Raw genomic sequence first — 25064 nt, forward strand, 5'->3', positions numbered from 1 at the left:
TGTAGATCGTTTTGCAAACCATTTGAACACCAAGATAAAAAGGTTTAATTCCAGGTCATGGGTACCAGATACAGAGGCAGTTGATGCATTTACTCAGCATGGGGAGAACAATTGGGTAGTTCCTCCTGTGTATCTGGTGTGTAAAACTGTACATTTCATCTTAGCATGCAATGCTTCTACTACATTGGTGGTGCCAATGTGGCCTTCCGCTCCATACTGGCCGTTGTTATTACTGGAAGGGCAACCCAGAAAATTCATTACAGACATGATTCAGTTAAGTGGCAGCAACGCTGTTTCAGGAGGGAGCAAGCAGAATATATTCAATAGTTTCACTTGGTTCATGGTTGCTCTCAGGTTTGACAACTGATTATATATCTTTTCAGGTATATTTTCCGTTGGTATATGGCGAGACAAGGATGATCTGGTGCACCAGGATTTAGTTGACTTATCTACAAAAATGCCTGGAATAGTTTTAAAATCTAAAGCAGATGCTACAGAGGTAAAATACAGAAGAGCTTTTACATGTTGGAAAAAATGGGCCTCAAGGTTTAAAGAAATAACTGTTTTGCCTGCAAACTCTTTTCATGTAGGTTTGTACCTTACGTCATTGATTCAGTCGGGTAAAAGGTCTCCTGTTATTATGAATGCAGTTTACGGTATAAGATGGGCACACAGTAGCGGGTTTACCAGATCCATGTCAACATGACCTGATTAAGAATATCACAGAAGCAGCCAGGAGATGTTACAGTGACCCTCTCAAGAAGAAAGAGCCTATAGATGTTATTTTGGAAAAGTTAGTTGTTAGATTTGGCAGAGAGGATTGTTCGCTTGTAGATTTAAGGTTTCTGACAATGTCCATTCTTTCATATGCTGTTTTTGACAGATTTTCTGAAGTTTCCTCTATTAGGCGATCTGATATTTCTTTTCATGAAGGATATGTTCGTATTTTCATAGAAAAGAGTAAGACGGATGTGTACAGAGATGGTAGATTTATTGTAGTTGCAGCATCTGGTTCCAAACTCTGTCCAGTCAGAATGCTTCACCGTTATATTTCATTAGCAAATATTAAAGAAGATTCGCATGAGTGTATTTTCAGGCAAGTGAGTTATTGTAAAAAGCAAAGGAAATATGTTCTCAGAGGTAATAAGCCAATCTCTTACACGAGAACAAGAGAAATTTTCAGGGGAAAATGTCATGAAATAGGAATAGATGTGAACAGTTTTGGTTTGCAGTTTTCGTGCTGGAGGAGCAACAGCTGCTGCGAATGCAGGTGTACCTGATCGTTTGTTTAAGAGACATGGTCGCTGGGTTTCCGACACGGCAAAAGATGGATATGTTAAAGATGACATAAAAGAGTTACTGAGCGTTACTTCTATGTTAGGCTTATAATTTCCTGGATCTGTAATAAATAGTTCTCACTTCTTTGCCCTGTCTTTTAATTTGGAGCTGCGGTAGGCATTACCCATGCGAAGTATTTTGTTGTACATAAATAAATATTTTATGTTCGTTTGATCGAAGAGAATTAGAACATAATTAACATATCTGATGACCATTAACGTATCTGATGACCACTAACGTAAACACCAGGTCACGTTTTATGTACTGGGGATGATTGAGGCAAGTATGAATTTTCTGGATAGGTACTTACTGCTGTGCTCTGAGACCTTAATCCTTACGATTACTGCAATGGTTGGTGTGTATTTAGCTTGGTTTAGTAATCTGACGAAAATTGATTACAACATGCCCTTAATCGTTTGCGTTTGCAATTTCACGAAAGTGAAAGTAGCATTTTGGAAACAGATTTCAGTTGCTTGGCTATCATGATTGGCCAGATCACTTTGTAGACTTATATTGTTAGAGGGAATACTTTCACTCTGTCTCCAGAACTGCTTGAGGTATCTCATGTTAATTTGTTGGAAATGTTTTTCTTCCACATGATCAACAAGTATTGTTTAGTAATCAACTGATTTTGTTACGTGTTGACAAGCTCATACATATGCTACACATGAAGAGTGTTTTAGCTCAGTAGCTTGCGTAGGTAGGAGAATAGAGCAGCGTTGGGGGGGGGGGGGGGGGGGTTGGTTGGGGTGCTGCCGAGAGAACTGGAAGAAACAAAAACAAGACATTGTTCAGATACGGTGTACACAAAATGAGACACTGTCGAGAGATCAGTAATATTGTTTTCGATTTTATTCGGACGTTTGATTCCTTACGATGACACAAAATCCCCAAAGCCCGAGGGCGAGGGAAATATAATCAAACACACAAATTACATCAAGCCATGGGCACAGAGGGACCCGAGAACGACGCTTATATCTCACCGAAAACCATAATAGTAATTTTAAAGCGTTTGAAGCACGGGTATTGGATAGAAAACATATTTGGAGTTATCTCCCTTCCATCGTTTGCATTCGCAAAACACTGGTAATTTCCGTACATCTGTAGCATATGTTATATTTGGGATTACACTTCAAGTAAGGTTAGTGGAAAAAATCCCTGAAAAATTGGTAATGGTTTTGTGCTCATATAATTTACAATAGTTCTGTACATGATATGTGGGAAGTCCTCCTTTGAATGTTGATGCTAAGTGGCTTTTGAGGGGAAAAAATATGTAAAATGGTATCTTTGAAATTTCTTTATCTGAAAATAAGTCTAGACAATGGGATAAAATCTTGCAAAACGCAAGTGTACAACATAATTTAGTATAAAATAAACCTTAAAATGGAAAAAAAATATCATGACATCTTGTTTGAACTGGGATTTTGGACACTCCAGGGCGCTGGAAACGAGTAAATGAGAGTTATTTCCCCTTAGTTTCCAATCGATTGAAGTAGCAGAATTGAAAGGAAAGGTTCTATCTTCTATAAAACTGTGACTAGATTAGGCTATTGGTAGTCTAATATACTATACAAAAACAGAAACACATAGACGAGAAATCTGTTGCGAAAATGTTGTATTTTCAAACATGTATAACCCGTCCACAAATAGACTTTAGTGCATGAAATTTTACACCAGTTTAGAAGGTAATGTCAATACTTTTAGATAACGACGACGTAGAGCGCGACTGTGACGACGTAGCACGACGACGACGTCGGGTTTCCTGGCTCTCAGACCAGTCTCTTTCAATCTGTTCAGTACAGTTTGACAGGATATCCTCTGAATTAAACCTAAAATTGTTTCCATTACACAACACATCACTCCAATAAGGAAGGAATAGAAAGCTCATATCTTTCATTTATTGGCGACCTAGCTTTGTTTACTGGAGACTTTGTCTCGTGTATTGGAGCCCTACATTCAAATATTGGCGTCCTATTACTGACTCGGTCCTAACGCTGTGTCCAAAACATAATACCCGAGCATTACTGAAATACAGAGACAAAAAGTCTTTTCATCCTTTCATTACATGTCAAATGTCACTTTAGCACCGTCGCGTTCAACAACGAAGTGTACAGTTTTAGCACTTGAACAGGTGGTGTCTTGACGTTTCTTGGGGTCAGTGGTGTCGGAGACGTGACGTGTTGGTGACCTAGTTCCTGATATGGCAGATGTTGCTGGTGTTTTCCTCTGGACAACATCATCGACAATCTTTAACATGCATTCGCTTGTTCTCTTGTACCTATATTGTATATAACAAATACTTCTGTTCCCTCCATATTCATTGATATTTTGATGGACATTTTACAAGTGATTATTACCGAGCGAGTTTAGCTTTACGCCTCTTAAAACAATATTCCAGCAGTATAGCGGTTGTGGACACAACGCATGGGCTTTACACTTTGTGCTTGAGTGGGAATAGAACCCGCGCCGTAGGCACTATAGCCACTGGGCTATCTCACAACCCATGGACGTTATTGATAATCCTAAAATTAAGTGCACAAGTGTCCCATTATAGCAGTGCCCATTTGTGATCAATCAACTTGTATATATATAAATTGTATATATACTTCAGTGTATGGTTATTTCAAATGCAATATACCCATACTTACGCACGAATAGCTGTCGACCTGTGACCTGTCCTTTCCGCAATCAACTGTTCTTCTAAACCGCTCTCATACAGGCGTGTGGCCGTTGTAGCCGTTAGGGAGTGGTTAGTATATAATCCCTCAAACCCGGCCCTGGCGCAGAGCCTTTTGACCACCCCAGACAGGACGTGTCTCCCTACATTCACTCACCTCAATGACATGTACTTTTGGTGAAGTCTAACTGGATAACGGGCAGGGTTCTCATCATTAACATCTACTGAAATGACCTTAGCAGACAGCCTTTTATGTTTCAGCCCTCCTGAATTCGTTTTTGAAACCCCTTCAGAGTACACCAGTTGTTTTTTGTTGTTTCTTGTAAGAATACAGAAGTTAGGAAATTCACCTACTTTTAGAGCACGATGTTCCTCTCCTCCTCCTAAACAAAAGTTTATCCCATTCAAATAAAAAACGGTATCAAGCAATTTCTCCGGGGTGTCATCCCCAAGCAACCTTTTCTCCCACAACGCATCCTCCTCCTGTGGTGTGATGACGTTCGCTCGCTTTCTATGCATGCCAATACCAGCTTGGGCGAGTGATTTCATTTTAACGTGTAAAATAGTTCTCAAACTCCTAAAAGCAATGGTTAGGTTAACCTCTCGACTACTTTGGCGCATGAACAAACAGGCTCAGCGTTCTATTTAGATCTTCATCAGAAAGACTTAATAATTTGCTGCCTAACTGGGATTCAAACCCACCCCTTTCACGTTGCCATGAATAAAACATCCGCACTACCCACTGGCTTTTCTTTTCTGTCTGTTTATTTTTTGCCAGATTTTCTAAACTTTGGTGTGCAGTAACTGAGAGAGATTTGCCAAAACGTCGGGTAGTTGTTTGGGCATTTTCCTTTTCTATCTGCTGAGAAGCAAACATTAGTTCATCATCTGCTGAACTATTTAGTTCGTCAAATTCCCGTTCTAGGTTTTGCGACTCACGCACCAATTCCTCATCTGAAGAACTATTCCCAACTGTATCTACGGGATTTGTGTCCCCTTGCAGGGTGATATCAAAACTTAAACCTAAAACTGCCTCCATTATACAACATATCCCTCCAATAAGGCTAAGAGCGACGTAAATCGAATCTCACTCACTTAATGGGGTTGTTGCAGTGATTATATTTTAGGATGAGTGTTTGGATGTGGTTGAATACACCGTTTTAGGTTACGCTAGTGCTATCACAATGCCTTATTTGTCATTACTCCCCTCCCCACTAATAATAATTGGTTGATGTCATTACGTTGGTTAAGGCAATTCTAGTTCAAGGATGGCATAAAATATGTAATTCCTTCAGTCACTTCATAAAATGAATATTTCCGGTATTTCACATTCAAATAGTATGCCAAAGGAAAGTCTACATCTGTCTTAAATTTCTCTAAATGTCAAGTCAAACAATGCCAAGAACATTACTGAAAACCATTTTATACTACTGAGAAACTACGAATGGCGATTAAGCTCCAGTTTGTGGTCATTCATGCCCAGACAGGACTGAACTGTGGGTAATATCGCTTTCTCGCTCTATCGCTTTCTCCCACAATGAGATCACTTTCTCGTCTCGCGTTATCGCTTTCTCGCCTTGCGTTATCGCTTTCTCGTCTCGCGTTATCGCTTTCTCGTCTTGTGCTATCACTTTCTCCTTTCGTGTTAGCGCTTTCTCGTCTCGCGATATCGCTTTCTCGCCTCCAAAATATAAGGCGAGAAAGCGATGGCCCAAATCAACCACCATACTTATCAGGTTGGGTAAAGCTAGCCTTAGCAGAAAGAACGTCTCACTAAGGGCGTTCGAGGAGAAGGTCTGACCACAACACGAATAACCCACCTCAGTTCGTGACCTGAGTTCAAGATGTAGAAGGGCAGTTGGGGTGGTGGTAGTGATTGTGGTAGCCAAGTGCTTATAGCATCCGCTGGTCACGCTGAAGACCCGGGTTCGATTCCACACATGGGTACTATTTTTGAGGACCCTTTCTGGTGCCCCCGCCGTGATATTGCCTGAATGTTGCTAAATGCGTCGTAAAAGTAAACTCACTCACTCACTCACTCACTCATGAAGTAGAAGGCGAATGATACACCGGGTAATCGAGGGTGGAAGCGTTCATACTTCCACAACCGCCGGAAGGTTGACTCGGTCACTTCACTTCACAGTTTTATCATGATCACAAAGCACTCTAGACAAGGACACTCTGATAATGGAACTCAAGTCCAGCCCACCCTTGACAGGAAACCGACTGATGGTGGGCAAGTCGTAAAGATAATGAAACAATACTTGGTTAGGTGATCAAATGTCATGAAATCAACAGATTATTTTCTAATGTGTACTAATGAGCAGAATGTTCTTCACACAAACCATATGGCTTGTGGGGACAGACCAGTTTAGCTTCAGTTAAGTCCAGATTAAATTCCGCACCATCCGGCTTGTCTTTTAAGTGTCATTCTTTTCATGCCCATCCCTTAAGATTGATGTGGAAAGAAAACCAGATTTAGAAATTATTTTCTCGACATTCCATGTCTGATCGCATATTAACCAATCATATTAACCATGATTTTCGTCAAAACTTCGCCTTGTAATTGGTGCTGGCAGGTGGGTTCTGCTGGAAGCTTGCAGTGTTGGGGAGCTTGCATAGGAGGATAGCGATGAGGGTCAGCTGAAGGAACGCCACCACACAAACACCCACACTGAAACAAAGGGGCGTATGTAATATATCATGCCCACATTTTACAAGAAACGGCGTTTTATCATTTCTGAACCCGATCTTGATTGTTTCACAGGCTGAGTGATGAAAACTGGATGAGTGAATACGAAGGAGTTTATGGTCATAAGTCGTTAACGTACCAAAGCAATATCCAGCAAATATACAATTTAATTTTGCACTAATGGGTTTAGTTTTACGACGCACTCGGCAATATTCCAGCTACAATAGCAGTGCACAATGATTAGGCAGATACCCATGGTTGTAACAATTACAAAGATAGTACACAATGGAGTGAGTGAGTGAGTTCAGTTTTATGCCACACTCAGCAATACTGCAGCGGTCTGTAAATAATCGCGTCTGGACCAGACAATCCAGTGATCAGCAGCATGAGCATCGCTCCGCGCAACTGGGAACCGATGAAATGTGTCAGCCACATCAGCAAGTCTGACCACCCGATCCCGTTAGTCCCCTCTTACGACAAGCGTAGTCGCCTTTCATGGCAAGCATGGGTTGCTGAAGGCCGAGTCTACTACGGACCTTCACGGGTCTAAATTTGCACTAATTGCTATTACACCCAGACGCGCCAACCCCCTTGACATATACTGAACAGCTAAAGAAACGCAAGTTTCCAAAAATGAAATCTCATAAAAGAAAGCGTTCATTTTTATGGAACGTTCAGGATAAAGTGACAATAAGTGAGACTTGCGGTTCTTTTGCTTTTCAGAATATATAATTTCAGTATTGAAGATGAGACATTGGGAACATGAGTGGTGAAAGCGCTCGTTCATTGCCCCGTAGACCTGGGTTTGATTCCCCGAATATGCACATTGTGCGAAGCCCATTGGCGTTACGATAAAACTGGTGGAATTGCACCATGTCAGACTGGTGGATGAATGAGTAGTTATACAGTGAAGTGACTATAAGTGTGTTTGGTTGACCGTAGCTGTGACTGTAGCAGGTTGAGTCCAGTTTCTGGGACTTCAGTCCTGCCCCACAAGGAAACATATGTGAAACACGTGGCCTCGCCGTAGGCAAATGAGAGTGTCCCAAATTGTTCACCCTGCAGACAAAGGGGTACCTGGTGGGAAAAGTCATGTGACTATTACCTTGATATGACCACAGAACAGGTGCGAGTGAGTATATTTTACGCCGCTTTAAGCAATATTCCAGTAATATCAAGACGGGTGAAACCATAAATGCGCTTCACACATAGTACTCATGAGAGAAATCCCAACCGGACCTTCAGCGAATACTTTAACCGTATGGCTAATTGTCTGTTCACATATGGCTACTTGGCTGGTCACATAAGGTTACTTGGCTGTTCACATAATGCTACTTGGCTGGTCACATATGGTTACATGAGATTTTCATGTGGCTACTTGGCTGTTCTTATTTGCCTCATTGGCTACTTGGCTGTTCACATCTGGCTACTTGGCTGTCCTCATATGGTTACTTGGCTGTTCTCATGTGTCTACTTGGCTGTTCTCATATGTCTATTTCTCTACTTCGCTCTTCATGTATGGCACGACGATGGCATTGAGATCCAGTATTTGGGGAGAAAGCGTTGTTGTGGGAGGACAACGCGTCTCCTTGGAAACAGTAAGCGGTGGCGATGTTTTTGGAAAGGGAACCACGCATGCGTACTTGCTCCTCAGTTCGAAGTTCTGTAAGAAACCTTATTGTGAGTAAAACATGTTTTTGCTCATATGTAAAACATTTCAGCTTTACACAAAACAAATGAAAAGTGTAGCCATGTGGACAAGCTTGCCCCTTACGCCCATAATATTATGATCATGAGTTCGAATCCCGAACGCTCAAGTAAACCTGGGTTTGATTCCCCGAATATGCACATTGTGCGAAGCCCATTGGTGGTACGATAAAACTGGTGGAATTATACCATGTCAAACTGGTGGATGAATGAGTAGTTATACAGTGAAGTGACTATAAGTGTGTTTGGTTGACCGTAGCTGTGACTGTAGCAGGTTTCTGGGACTTCAGTCCTGCCCCACAAGGAAACATATGTGAAACACGTGGCCTCGCCGTAGGCAAATGAGAGTGTCCCAAATTGTTCACCCTGCAGACAAAGGGGTACCTGGTGGGAAAAGTCATGTGACTATTACCTTGATATGACCACAGAACAGGTGCGAGTGAGTATATTTTACGCCGCTTTAAGCAATATTCCAGTAATATCAAGACGGGTGAAACCATAAATGCGCTTCACATATAGTACTCATGAGAGAAATCCCAACCGGACCTACTTGGCTGGTCACATATGGCTACTTGGCTATTCACATATGGCTACTTGTCTGTTCACATATGGTTACTTGAGCTTTTCATATGGATACTTGGCTGTTCTCCTGTGTCTACTTGGCTGTTCTTATATGTCTATTTCTCTACTTGGCTCTTCGTGTATGGCTACTTCGCTGTTCTCATGTGTCTACTTGGCTGTTCTCATGTGTCTGCCTGGCTTTCCTCATGTGTCTACTTGAATGTCCTCATGTGCCTACCTGGCTGTCCTCATGTGTCTACTTGGCTGTCCTCATGTTTCTACCTGGCTGTCCTCATGTATCTACTTGGCTGTCCTCATGTGTCTACTTGACTGTTCTCATGTGTCTACTTGGCTGTTCTCATGTGTGTACTTGACTGTCCTCATGTGTCTACTTGGCTGTCCTCATGTGTCTACTTGGCTGTTCTCATAAGTCACTTTCACCACTTGGCTATTCTCATATGTCTACTTGGCTGTTCTCATATGGCTACTTGGAGAATATTATGATCATGAGTTCGAACCCCGAACACTCAAGTTATGTGCCCGTTGGTTTCACTTTAGGCTACTGTGGTGGTTATAATGAGCAGGGATATTTCCTCATAATGTTTGGGGATTTTCTGGTTTTTGGAAGGTTTGGGGTTTTATATTTTGTTTGTTTGCTTTGCTTTTTGTTGTTTTCTTCTTTTTGTTTGTTTTTTGTTTGTTTGTTTTTGATTTTTTGGTGTGTGTGTTGTTGAGGGGGTGGGGGGGTGGTGGTGTTTGTTTTGTTTGTTTTTTGTTTTTGTTTGTTGTTTGTTGTTGTTTAATGCCGCACTCGGCAATATTACTGCAACATGGCAATCTGTAAATAATGGAATCTGGACCAGACAATTGAAATATCATGAACAACGATCTGTTGGGATACGATGACACGTGTCAGTTCGGTGATCAACAGGGTTACGACGACACGTGTCATCCACGTCAACGAGCCTGATCACCCGATCCGTTAGTTGCCTCTTACGACAAGCATGGGTTGCTAGGACCACTTCTAACTCGTACCTTCACGCAATGAAATGTATATATTCTACACTTGATGACCGAGAACGGCGCACGTGGCACGTGCTATCTCCGTGACTCTCACGTAGAGCGGCAGCGTTGACTTAGGTTGCCCTTGTATAATCAGTTCTCCCTCCATGGTCTCGTCACACACCAGTCGGATGACCGTCAGTCTGCAGGGAGAGATACGTGGCATCATATAGTCACAGCAACATAACGGAACAGTTCTGCAGGAGACACCGGGGACTGATACAGCCTTTTGAGAAAGGACGGGTGCGCACTTTTGCTGGAAGGCGTGGGGGAGAGGGGGTTTCCATGTACATATAATAAACTTGCAAGACAAATGGAGAGGTGCAATACAATTTTGAGGTTTAAATGTTCGATTGTCAAGTTACAGACACTCACCTTGTTACATGACACCACCTCTTTCTCTAAAAGCTGTATCCGATCCTGCACAGACACTCACCTTGTTACATTCAAGTATTAGTGAGCATACTGCATGCTGAGAGTGTCCGTGACATCGTAATCAAACTGGACCTCAGCCTGTGACCCTAGATTGAAGTAAACAGGACCTGTCGCGCTAGTGAAGTATCCCTGACAAATCTGAAACGCATATCACTCATCGTTATATACTAGCCACATAAAGAAACTGTTCACACAGAAAAAATGCACTCGGAATTGGAACACAACACATCAAAGACGAAATGATGTAGACACTCTGTAAGCTGAAGTATCGGACCACAACAAAATGTAAAAAAAACATGAACAATGCCCGTAACTATGACGTCAGAAGTTCAAAATCGAATAAGAGGTCACAAAGTCAAGAAAGAGTATAACCATAGTGTGCGGTTGTCTCTATGACGTTGCGTCAGTATGGGCCAGTATGGCAGGTCGTCGTGGTCGAATCCCAAACTGACGTAACTGTCGATTCCTGACAGTTTTGCCGTGGATACGACGCAGTCCTGGTATGGTCTAGGACGTGGTCTGCTATCTGGAGTTTGTGTCGGGACGTTCAGGACGTTGGAGGTCGGCGACGTCATTAGTGTTTCGATAACGCCTGACCAATGCAGATATCGTGTTGCGAAGGCATTGGAAATGTGCTTCCACCTTTTGTTGCTTCATTCCTGCTCGAACCATTCCAGTGGATTCATGACGTTGAGCAGATCTTGGCATGATGTGCATGTGACTTCTCATGTGAATTTGTGAACGTCTGAATGACCAGTGACCACGCTTTAGACAGTGACAGCAATCTCTGAGTTCACATACTATGTGCATCTGCACGAGTTGCACTTGCAGTAACACAATGCAAGTCCATAGGCCACCATCAGTAACGTCACATCACCAGTTGCTGTGTTCACACTTGTATTCATCATGTATAAAGACGCAGTGTGTCTATATTCAATATTTTCGGGTGTGCATAGTTTCTTTATGTGGCTAGTATACATGCATCTTCAGTGTGATGTACGGCGTCGCTCAGTTTGAAACTTCCACAACAGAACCATCCCTTACACCTCGTGTAACATTGTTTGTATTTCATAACACATGACTATTTTGAATTAATCACTGATATGAGATGTGTAATGTTTGACATCTCTTCTGAACCTTATGTTCAGTGGGGCCTTATCTGTCTTGCGATAGGACGTCTTGAATAGTGTTCACTATAATGCGTGATCAAGTTTAGTTTTACGCCGCACTCGGTAATATTCTCGTTATATGGCGGTGGTCTAAAATATTCGAGTCTGGACCAGACAATCCAGCGATCAACAGAACATCAATACATGCAGATGGGATACGATGACATGTGTCGACCCTGTCAGCGAACCTGACCACCTTACCAGTTGTCGACAGCATAAGTTACATGACGCGAGGACGCACATGCGCAAAGCTGTCTCAGTGCTACGTAAATCTGTGTTACACTGTTGTAGTTGGGGTTCAGTGGACCCTCTGCACTATGACGTACAGTAACCTATTGTTACACATTGTAGCCATCGGCCAGACGTAACCCCGCGTTAATACTATGTCAATTATACCGTTGCTCTGTGAATTGAAAGCTGGCTTTCATCACTTTGGAATGAGTGAGTATGGTTTTACGCCGCTTTTAACAATATTGCAGCTACATGGAAACGACTACGCTGTTCACAAACCACGGATCATAATCAGAGCGAACTTTGCAATGCAACCCAAATTATGACAAGCCCAAGGGACGTAACTCTGACAAGACTAATTATTACAGGCTATCTGTGCCCGCGGCTTAAAAGAAAGGTATGAGGGTTTCCGCACAACTATGAGTTTCTGGATATCCCTCACCGCGACGGAGGCGGTGGGGTAGCCTAGTGGTTAAAGCGTTCGCTCGTCACGCCGAAGACCAGGGTTCGATTCCCCACATGCGTACAATGTGTGAAGCCCATTTTCCGGTGTTCTCCGCCGTGACATTGCTGGAATATTGCTAAAAGCGGCGTAAAACTAAACTCACTCACTCACAGCGACGCTTGAACACACGAAGCTGGTGTTGGGAAGAGAGAAGTCCGAGCATGGGTTCCAGGAATAGTAGAAGGGGTCGTCACTCGCCGACATGTTGAAGAACCTGGAATAAACGTTGGCATCGCCAGCATCAACATCTTGGTGGCATAAACTTGAAAAAAACATTACATTACGTACCAATACACAGTCGATAACCGTAAACATTCAGGTTTTACCCATTTGTCGATGCAAGTGTCCAGTTTTACCGAAGATTCAAATGTTACGTCAACACGTGGTGTCTTGCAATGACGTGAGTGAAAACGATTTTTTATAAATATTTATTTTAAAAAAATCTTTTACCTAGGTTTATCAGTTTGACTGTCAAGTGCACTGAGGTCTATTTTCTCATCTAACGTCTCACACGTGCAAGCGCCTGTTTTCATGCACACACTGCCGTCACCTAGAGTACTTGGGATGGCCAGCAACATCAACGTGAGCGTCAGTCCATGTACCGTCATCTTGTGTGGATGCTGGTTGATCCTGAAACATACATCTCTATTTAATGCGTTGTATGTTCCAGTTAATGTATTATATTGATATTCAACTATTGCTTAACCTTAACTGTAGGTTCTTTAACCATTGATATAGGAGAATAATCTAGTACTGTCCTTTCATCATGTGTCTTTCCAGTTACTGTTTACGTTCGATAAGTGTCATTCAATTATTGCTGACATTTCTCCAAAAGGTATTTCATACCATCCCGTATAAGTTCATTCAGCTATTTCACACCTTTCCCAATGGGTTAATTTCACCATTTCACAACTTCTGTAATACGTTCAATCGGCTGTGTTATAAATTTACTAACCATTTACTAATTTACTAATCATCTTGATTTTACTTTATCCTTTCCTATTTACATCTATTCTACTATATGTTCATTACTTTCCCAATGAAAACACGCGTTCAGTGCGTGATGCCAATGTCTGGTGTCGCCTCCGTGATATCGGAATATTGGTAATTGCGGCGTAAAACTCACTCACTCCTTTCTCCAGTATTTTCATTCAGCCTTCCCAAAACATTAGATCACTGAACTATTTATTTCCCGGTCGGTTACCATTCATCCTAACATGTCCTAATACACGAGAAGATCCGGCTTAGAATTGGTCTTTAGTAAACCATTCTTGTCGCGAGTGGCGACTAACGGGATCCGGAGATCAGCCTCACTGACTCTCATCGTATCAGTTGCGTAGATCAATGCTCATGACGTTGATCATTGGATTGTCTGGTCCAGACTCGATTATATTTTTGAATGTGGCTTCAAACTAAACTCACTCACTCACTCACTCACTCGAGTGAACAGGTTGACACTAAATTACCCAGTAATTTGATTCAGTATAGACCACCCACTTCACCAGGAATAACTATAACACTATACATACATACCAAATCAGCTGTTTTCTAAACGCAAGGTGCTCCAACTGCTGTTTATTACCGCTCACTGTGCCATGAGGATCAGGGGACAGTTGACTACAGTACACATATGTCGGGCCACCGTGCGCAGGGACTCATGTATATATGGCTCTTACCTGGTACACCTCGCTGTATGGGTTATTTGTGATCATGCTATCATGTTGTTGTTATCTAGAGCCGTTATCTACAGTCCATGCAATATACAATCGATAAAACCGCGGCTCTCTCAACTGCAGGTAATTCAACTGGTGTTATGCTCATTGTAATGTTTCCTAGTTGATTTTTGTCTGGATGTTACTCATTTTGTTTGGCGTTTATAAGTTACTGCAAGAAACGTATTTAGATTCTAATGACAGACCCAGTAGATCCTCTAAAGATTCAAACATATTTATGGTCTATCATCCTCGATATCTCCAGGGTACACGTTCCGATAAGTCTCCACTATACCCTGGACGCATGTACGGCTCAGCCCGATAGTTTTATTACCTCCCTTTGATGGTTCCGCATTCTCACAGTAGCTTATCAGCTAAGCCGTCGTTACAACCGAGCTTGTCAGTGTCACAGATGCGAAGGTTTGTTAAAGGTAGCGTTAGTCTCATTTCGACATAGACTGGATGTCTCAAAGTTAAAATGATGTCACCGAAACACACAGCTCGGCCCTGATCACACATTCACCAAAGAAAAGATAATTAACAAGCGCCAAGTGATTATTATCAGTTTGTCGAGGGACAAGGCAAGATTAATCCATATACGATGGTTACTTTTCGTAAATGGACGTTTCAGAGCGAGGAAATATCTATAAGATACTGTCAATTCAAACACTCTTGAAAAGTTAAGCATGGTCGTTCTGGCAGACGACGCTTTTGACACTCACTCTTACGCAGTGCAGCTGTGCTCTTGACCTGTGATGTAAGGTTATGGCACTTGCTCATGATGTTTTACTAATGGCAATAAGTTATAACGCTCAAAACAACATGCTACGATCTTTAGATAAAACACGGAATTACTTGAAAACGAGGTTGCCAATAATACTAGTAAAACTATAGCCGCAAAACTAATTACAAGGTAATCATATTAATAATGTTTGCTCTGCCATAAACTATCAAACCTACAGATGGGAAATACGCAAGAGATATGTTATGAGGCCTAATCATTTACAAGCTTTTATAACTTATGAATATATGTAATTGAAATGCAGGAGTAATCTTCGTGATGGTCATCAAAATATCGCACCACAAATCATAAGACCGTCTTCACAGAATCTGTCGTCCTGTCTAAGGCAATTACGGGCAAACGTTCCGTTCTCCGAGAGTAAACGTGCTGTGTTCCTTATGGACGGGGAAGAAGAAATCGTGTTTCTTCATCTGCAGGAAACGATCTCAAAGGCGAGATATTGTGTTCTGATGAACGTTGAAGTGCCGGCACCTGCATACTGTGACTCCCCCGAGTGCGACATCTGTCAATAGTTGGAACTTGTCAATGGTAGATTTCTTTGGTGAATACAAAAGATATTCAAAGGTTTGTAAAGAACATGAATAGTAAAGGGAGGTACGTTACTCCCAGTCTTTGTAAGTTGACATCTCGTAGCAAAACCAGACTCAACATGTGATGACAGGGGCACGCACTTTCCCGGTACATCATCGTTGATGGACAAACATGCACGTACTGCACAGGGCTCTGTCGTGACCATAAAAAGATATGCGAAGGCTCTGCAATATACAACTGAGAATGCCATGTCGAGATTAAACCATTACTACGACTAAACTATCTAATATATCATGTAACAGGCAACACTTCTATCCTATATATCATGTAACAGGCATCACCTCTATTCAATATATCATGTAACAGGTCTCGTCTCTATTCAATATATCATGTAACAGGCATCACCTCGATCCTATATATCATGTAACAGGCATCACCTCTATGCTATATATCATGTAACAGACATCACCGCTATACTATATATCATGTAACAGGCATCACCTCGATCCTATATATCATGTAACAGGCATCACCTCGATCCTATATATCATGTAACAGGCATCACCTCGTTCCTATATATCATGTAACAGGCATCACTTCTATGCTATATATCATGTAACAGGCATCACCTCTATGCTGTATATCATGTAACAGGCATCACCTCTATGCTGTATATCATGTAACAGGCATCACCTCGATCCTATATATCATGTAACAGGCATCACCTCTATACTATATACATTGTAACAGGCATCACCTGTATCATATGTATCATGTAACAGGCCTCGTCTCTATCCAGTATATAAAGGTGTTCCCCATTTACCAGCTGCACAGACGTAAAATTCTGTTATAGACAATAGGAAAATGCAGTAAGGTTCAAATGCAGTGTAGGTTGGTATGAACCTGTCAAAGTTGGTTCTAGTGGCATATTCTTCTCTGCAGTAAAATCCTTGTATGATAATACACAATCCTGTGTTAGTGTTAATGGGTATTTATCACAAGATTTCTCTGTAAACAATGGTGTTAAACAAGGTTGTGTTTTGTCGCCGCTCATAAATGATTTGGTGGATTAAATCAATCAGTTGAATTGTGGTATTCAGATCAACGCCAATTCCATGCTTAGTGTTCTTCTTTACATAGATGAGATTGCGCTCATTACAGGAGACGAAGATTCTCTACAGTGAATGTTTCACTGAGTGAATCAGTGGTGTAGAAGATGGCGTTTGCAAATTAATGCGTGGAAGATCAATATTGTTCATTATACACCTGTCTCTATGGCAATAACAGAGTGTAATTTTCTTGTGGCAATGAAGACATTGATGTATGTAACGCCTGTAAATATTTTGGACTATGGTTACAGGAACACCTTGATGTTAATTTCACTGCAAAGGAAATCTTTAAGTCTGCTGGAAGAGCACTGGGTATTTTTATTAGCAAATTTAAAGCAGCTGGTGGGATGTATTATGATGTTTTTTAACAAAGCTTATGATAACCTAGTTCACGCAATACTATTGTTTGGGGAACACGAGATTTCACCATATTTCACCAATGGATCTCATTTTCATTAAAGAGAAGTCGGATATTGATTATTCTAACTGGTATTCACAAGTGTGGGATGATACTGGGTATTGTAACGGCAACAAACTACAAACAGTTCAGGCTGTGTAACACCTCTCTGTCAGTATCAACGTATGTCGGGACTATTTTCAACAGGTCGGAACGAAGTACAGGGGGCTCAGACAACTACGAAACTGTGGAACCTGTACACACTCTTAATAGAAACACACACACACACACACGATAAACAAGACGTAATCCTAATGAATTTTTTATTTAAGTGTCCATTTCGGATGGAACCAAACAGTAAACTATGGGAAGTCAATTATTAACTCCTGGAGCTCCTGAAATGTCATGTATGTGAGCGGCCTCTCATTTGGTCAGAGTTAGGGTAAGTCTTTCCACGAGTCATTCCCAACTCTAGCTAATTAATCTTGTTGTTTAATTAATCTTATTGTCTAATTAATCTTGTTGTCTAATCAATCACCAGCTTCATATGTTAACGTTGCAAACGTTACATACTTCAGTGGCACACCGTCTCATCTCAGGTCCCGGAGTTAATACTTACTTCTTCATCAGGTGAATTAACTCCGAAACGTTGTGTTCTCATAATAAAGAAGTTGATATCCATAAAAATCTTCATTCTTATGTATTTCACTTCTAAATGCCCTTCAAAGACTAGAAGGAGTAGTCATATTAATCTTTTGTTTTCTACACAAATATGTGTATGTAAAAGGGAGTCTGTCCATCCATCTAGCCAGCCAGCCAGCCTTGTACACAATAACCTTGTTAGGCCTTTACGAATCCCCTTTCATGTTAATCAATTTCAATAAAGTAGTGAGTGAGTGAGGTTAGTTTTACGCCGTTTTTTAAACAATATTCCTGCAATATCATGCCACAAGGAATAGGCTTCATACATTGTACCTACATGGGGAACAGAACCCGGGTCCTCGGCGTGACGAACGAGCGCTACAACCACCAGGCTAACCTGCACTGCCCCGTTTCAATAAAGGCAGGTTTAGCTAAGAACAAGGCAAACTACAAATGAAACAATAAACTATTTGTTGTTTAGGTAGATGGATGTAGGACATTTCAGTATAACTGACCTTAGATCCTACACCCAAGCTTCACTTTCACTGCAGCAAAAGAGAAGTTGTGCATCCATAGATTGTTATCTTTCCTTGCTGCTTCTAAATGCCTCTCAACTAAGTTGTCTACGTACCCGCTGGAGCACAGGTGCGTTGAAATGTCTCATGGTTCCAGGTCTGTTGGTGTAGGAGGTATAACATGCTGTACTCATGCAACAACTTGTATTCATATGTTCTTTGTCATTCCTGTTTCGATCCGTGAAGGTCCCGGGGTAGAATAGGCCTTCAGAAACCCATGCTTGCCATAAAAGGCGACTAAGTTTGTCGTAAGTGGTGACTAACGGGATCGGGTGGTCAGTCTCCCTGACTTGGTTGACACACACGCAGATCGATTCTCATACTGTTGGTCTCTGGATTGTCTGGTCCAAACCCGATTATTTACAGACCGCCACCATATAGCTGGAATGTTGCTGAGTGCGGCGTAAAATTAAACTCACTCACTCACTCTCTCATTCATGTTTCATGTAATGTTGAAGTTAGTGTCAAACATGCATGTAAACCGGGAAGTGGCGACATCTGATCTGCTTCAATGGCCAAAACACGCACGCACGCACGCACACATTAGAATTTATCTGCTAAGTATATGGCTCCCCTCCCCTTGCATGTCATGTACACAGTCAGTGACACCCCACTCAGCCCTCACCCCTGCATGTCATGTACACAGTCAATGACAATCCACTCACCCCTCACCATTGCATGTCATGTACACAGTCAGTGACATCCCACTCACCCCTCCCCCATGCATGTCATGTACATCCCGCTCACCCTTGCATGTCATGTACACAGTCAGTGACAACCCACTCACCCTTGCATGTCATGTACACAGTCAATGACACCCCACTCACCCTTCACATATATATTAAGCCATAATTCTTTAAGCGTATTTTTTAAATCTGCCTCAGGATCACGCATAAGACAATTATTTTCCAATATGGGGGGTATGGGAGTTTGGGGGATCTTGCGAGAAATCTTCTCACTCCACTCTTCATCTGAATGTAAATATCATTCACAATTTATATCTTTACTTAATGTTGAATACCACTAGTACTTGTCGGTGACCTCCTACCATATCATGTTATATCTGTGCTGCACAATAACAACATTGGAAAGAGGCAGCCACACAAATACACCCTATGACCAATGCAAGTGGCATTCCATTATTCAAGGCGTGTATCTAATGTTTGTGACTTTCGCCAGCATTTGTCTGATCACTCAAACATGATCAGTGATACCTAAGTTACAATCTAAAGTTGGAATAAGTTATAAAACACATACAATTAAAGAACAAATGTCTGCTTAAATATATTATTTTGTTGTGTCTTGTGTTTGGTAAGGAATTTTAATCTATCAGGGTCACTTAGTCTGAAGACGTGCCGGTCGCATTAGTCGAGCCTGTCGTTGGACAGGTGTTTGGGTTTATTTTTTGTATTAATTTCCATAGTTACATAGATACACATATATCATTGTAACAGAAGTGAGTGAGTGAACGCCGCTTTCCGGAACATTCCAGCAAGATCACGTACCCATGTCCGGAATAGAACCCGGGTCTAGGTGTGATAAGCCAAAGTCTCAACCACTGGGCTACTCTGCCGCCTCAGTAACAGAATATACAATCAATATACGTTTACAATGAGTTGACACATACCAGATTCTATAGGCTGGTTGAACATAGTCACAAATTTTTATTTCTTTGTCGAGGTATTTATTGAACAAGATCTCAAGGTCATTCCAAAATGTCTTGGTTTCGTTACAAGGAAGCTTCGGGGCGCCTTCTCATGAACCAGGCCGTGGCTGACGCAGGAAATGGACTCTCCTGGCTTATTTTGTATGGGGTCATGTACACCAATCCACACAGAGATATCCTGCAGACGACCCTCCTTGTTCAGAGGGTTGTCATGAGTATCCTGTATTCTGAGTCTGGACTGTCATTGGCCATGACACTCTTCGCCCTTCACATAGCCATCTGCAATCCTGTTTCCTACAAGATCTACCTGGAACACAAACATATCACTATGTTCATTGCAGTATCCTGGCTCGTGGCCATTAGCACTTGGATTCTGGCATTTGCAGCGGACAACTACTTCATCTTGGAGCGTGATTCTATCATGGTTAAACTGAATGTTACTGAACACAATATCTGGTTTGCAAGCCTTACTTTAACCATGAATGTCATTCTGCCTCTTGTCATGGTCATTATCGCCTACACACGTATATGTCTGTTTATGCGCAAGGATGAGAACACTTCTATCACATCAGCCTCCACTACCATGGGGTATGTCCGTCAAGCAAAAGGCATTCTTCTCGTCTGTATTACCTATGTGGTAACATATGTACCTTTGTACATTTGGTCAGACTTAAGCGTGTATATGGAAAGTGAGAATGACATTCGCTACTTCGTTGTTGGAACAAGTTTGTCATTCCTGAATTATGTGTACCTTGCCTTCAAGCTGCCCCTGTTTCTGTTGGCCTTCAAATCCTATCGTCAAGTGGCCTCACGAATCTTTTGTCAACATCTTGTATCGAGATCTATGTCCTCTGGCAACGAAGGCACATTGTCTCAACGTAAATACAATCCTGCAACAAAAGTCAATGACAGGCCTGATGACGGTTGTTTCCAACAAGCTGCAGAGGATGCTAGATCTATCCCGATACAGGTGGATAAGACAATCGAGATAAAGGGGAATATTGGAAGAGTTAACCATGCCTTTACCAGCACCTGCCCTATGAACCGTGACGGCATGGAGTCAACAAACGGTACAGACAATGACGCCACACGATGATGTCATCAGTAGCAGACCGGTAAGTATTGGACAACGATTAACACCTTTTTTCACAAAATGACCTCATCCCGATTCATCACTTGATTTCTCTTACCGACATTCATTCCCAAAGTGTAACTACAATGTATTTCCTCTCGCCAACATCATATTGTTCAAACGATATGGATTATTCCCCTGCATGCCCAGTTTTTCTTCTGAAGAGTGATTACCATAACTATGACCCCTGTCTATGACATCAAAGGTCAAAGTGCCAACCAATGGTGTCATAGATACCGTGTGAATCATCCTACGAAACAAATGCACTCATGAATATTAATAACTCAAGGAACAAGTTTCGCGGCACACGTACTGTGGGACCGTTCATGATTTAGGGCTGGGGGTGAGGATCAGTTTTGGGAGAAGCATAAACAATGTGAATATCACACACACACGCACGCACGCGCGCAACCACAACCATCACATCCTCCCATAATGTTTAATCCTCTCAATACTGACGTCGAACCCATTCGACAGAACAGTAGTCTAATGACATCCTTAAACATAAATTGCAACAACTAATTACCAAATACGATTTACATGTGATATTGAATTACGTATGGAATGAATAAACTCTCAGATTTCTAAATATATCAAGTTTAAGAAGTTTATGTACCTCAAAACGAAATGCCCACGATTTAAAAATGTATTAGCTAATTTTAGCGGCACACAAGCTCCCGCAACGGCCATTGATCGTGCGAGGCGCTTCACGTTCAGCTACATACAGTCCGAATTTTTCATCGCAATGTTATCATTTTTTTTAACAGACCAAAATCCTTTATTCTTTTATAACATAAAATCAAAAACAAAACTTATTTTCGAAAAGTAACCACTTTAGGTGAAGATATTATTATTCACAAAAACGAGAACGATTTTTACATCATCGACAGGCTGACACGGAAACGGTCATGGCAACGGTAGTAAACAATGACATCAACATGTTTCGAAAATCCGTTTTTCGCCATATTAAAATTTTAATTTCATTTTCCGATTTCAGATACACATATTTATCAGTTTTCTTTATAGTAAAGCCTAATATTCCCAATTGGTTTTTGGATAAAATTCGTGAAAACATCGGCAATGACCAGCTGTTGATGTGTGTGTGGGCATGGCTAATTTGTTGTTGAATCACCTTCACACATAACCACATATCCAAGCTAATAAATGAAAACGATTGATAAAATGTAAAACATAGATGCAACGCAATAACGGCTATAGGTTGCAATGACCAAATGTTATATATATCTAAACGATATTGCAATACATGTACCTGCATTATGTTCCTCGATTGTGGAAACAGGACCACCAGGCCTCTCGCTAAATATGGATGCCTTCGAGAAAGTTGCCGAAATTATTTTCCCGCCAAATAATTAGGAAATAACGTAATTAGCAATTGTAAACAGACTCACTTGTTTACTTTTCATTTACCTCACTTTTGTGAAACTCGGATAGCGAAGGTGAAGAAGATCTTTTCGGGCTTAAGGACGTGGATTTGGAAGAAGTTGAAAATTTGGACCTTGGGGACGATGAAGACGATTTTTTTGAGGACCCCTCTATCGGGGTGAGTGAAACGCCATGGCTACGAGATTTTGTCGATCGATCTGGGCCAAGAAATACAGATGAAAATTTGAGTGAGTACGATGCTTTTTCACTCTTTTTCAGTGATGAAGTGTTTGACTTCCTGTCACTGAAACGAACAGGTATGCAGCACAATTTATAGCTGAAAAGATGGACACGTTGAAAGTACATCCACGTGCTGAAAACTGGAAACCGGTTGATACGTCTGAAATGAGGGCTTTCATTTCTGTCCTTTTAGTGACGGGATTGTCAAAGAAACCATCGTATGAATCTTACTGGTCAAGTGACCCACTACTCGAATGTAAATGGTTCAAAGCTATCATGGCAAGGGGTAGATTTATTCAGAAACATGTTTTTTTCACTTAAATGACAATGCCAAAGATTTCCCCACAGAGGACCCAAGACATGACAAACTTTTCAAGACCTCTCATGAAAATTCTTGTTCCAGGAAGGCAGAGGTACTTCCACCCAGGCAGGGAGGTATCAGAGGACGAGAGTATGATTCCTTTCAAGGGACGAACAGGTTTGCTGCAGTATATGTCAACTAAACCACAAAAGTGGTTTATCAAGTCATGGGGTCTGGCAGACAGCAGTACTGGGTACATGTGAAATTGGCAAATATACACAGGGAGACAGGAGGGAGGGAGACCACATGGTTTGACGTACGGGATTGTTGCGTCATTGTGTCGGCCTCTGTATGGTAAGGGTCACCATGTGTACATGGACAAGTTTTTCACTTCTCCTTCTCTATTCCAGGAACTGATTGACAACCAGACTGGTGCGTGTGGAACATGGGGGCCTCCCGACTGGATGTACCACAGCCTGTCAAGGATGCAAGACCAAAAGCTGGTGATGATCCATTTACATAGGGATAATGAATTCTTGTATATGACATGCACTGATAAAAGTAAACCTTCTGACTATTCACAATGATTCTAGAGTAAGATCTAGGGCATCACTTCAGAGAGGTAAGAAAGCCCAAAGCACAGGGGAGGCATGGTCCAGGCAGACAAGCAGTTGCAATACTACATGGTGCTCCACAGGTGTTGTGGTGGAAGAAGGTGTTTTTGTACCTGATGGAAGTTTCATTTAGTAATGCGCTGATAATCTTCAAAGCTGCAAACCCAGGTAAGAGAGTAAGGTCTGAAAAGTTCAGATTTATAGGGATAGGGGCGTCACCAATTTTGTACTGGGGAGGAAGATAGGTCATTAATTTTGTGCACATGTACTGGGGATACAGACGCAATCAAACTTTGTACTTTTAATACCTAAAGTTGTTTAAAAATTGGGAATTGGGGCGGGTGTGTTACTTATCTGGTACGTAAATCATAGGATCGGGGCAGTCACGTTGTTCATGCTCCTCCATGTAAACCATCATCATCATCATCATCATCATCATCATCATCATCTCCACACAGCAATAACTTATGAACAGTCCCTCACTCGGTGTATTTATCCTGTAATTATTTATTTTAGTACTTATTCAAGGGGCTATCGTTTTGGTACGAGGGGCGATAACTCTCCTTTTAAAATGATATAAGTGACGGTCCAACTTCTCGCTTCCGGTCTGGTTTCCGAGTCAATGAGCGCAGCGACAACTTGCTACATGTGAAGACAGAACCAGGCTTACTAGTTGCCGTGTTCACATAAACTGAAAATAATATCGTTTTCGACGAAAAGACGTTAACTGACGCATGTTTTGTTTTGATGTTTAGTTTAGAAAGGCATATGTTGTTTAATTTCCAAATGCAGTACGACTTGACACAATGGAAGATAACAGGGAGAACGCCATGAAAAGTCGGTATATTGTCACGGCATTTCCTACGACAGAACATGAGACAGGGCAAGTCTCGGGTGTCGTAGCATCGGTGAAGTAATGAAAATATATTTTTTATGTTATCAGCCCTTTTGTTGTTCCCAACGGTAATTATTGCCACATTAAAGTCTTACAAAGAGTTCCTATGCAACCACCTACTCAATGTAAAAATATCGTGGCTACACCTCCAGCAAACGGGCCTCGCTTCGAACTGCCATTTCGCGATTCATACTTGCAGTCATGCCTATCCCAGGTGTATCATAGAAGCATTGAATAAATATTTTAGGACATAACACTTGATATATCCTCGTAAAAGGGAATGAATATTCTGTCCATGCACCGGCGTGAACGTTACCGGTGAAGGTGAAGGCTATACTGGTTAACTGTCTCTAAGTGTAGTGGTAACACGTACGGCTCACATCGCGCATACGACATGCGCTGTCAGTTAAAGGTTGGACCGTCCGGATCAGCGCACCTAGCGGATTAGTGAAGGGAAGATAAATTCAAAAAGATCGCCCATTGTATATAGGACATATATATTTATTTGAAACATATTAGTCCATAATATTTAATTTTTCAAATGTTGTATCATATTACACCAGCATGGATAGAAATTCTTTCAAACACATTTCGCTTCTTTCGCGCACCTGTCAACAGCTCGGTATGAAAATGTTACTTGTGTGGGGCAGAATATTATTCAAAATATTCTGCACTTTTCTCCGTAACA

The 25064-nt window shown here is 41.5% G+C and overlaps 1 protein-coding gene and 2 pseudogenes across 1 annotated transcript; 2 read left to right on the plus strand and 1 right to left on the minus strand.

Annotated features, from left to right (window-relative positions):
• The first annotated feature begins 379 nt into the window (after positions 1-379).
• LOC137255543 (uncharacterized) lies at positions 380-1389 on the plus strand (annotated as a pseudogene).
• Positions 1390-6562: 5173 nt separating this feature from the next.
• Positions 6563-12985, minus strand: LOC137255819 (uncharacterized; annotated as a pseudogene).
• Positions 12986-19887: 6902 nt separating this feature from the next.
• LOC137255544 (uncharacterized) lies at positions 19888-20907 on the plus strand. Its single transcript, XM_067792971.1, has one exon. The coding sequence runs from the start codon at positions 19903-19905 to the stop codon at positions 20905-20907; it is 1005 nt and encodes a 334-aa protein (XP_067649072.1). The 5' UTR covers positions 19888-19902.
• The last annotated feature ends 4157 nt before the right edge of the window (positions 20908-25064 follow it).

This window comes from Haliotis asinina, chromosome 11 (assembly GCF_037392515.1).
Source record: "Haliotis asinina isolate JCU_RB_2024 chromosome 11, JCU_Hal_asi_v2, whole genome shotgun sequence".
NCBI lineage: Eukaryota > Metazoa > Mollusca > Gastropoda > Lepetellida > Haliotidae > Haliotis > Haliotis asinina.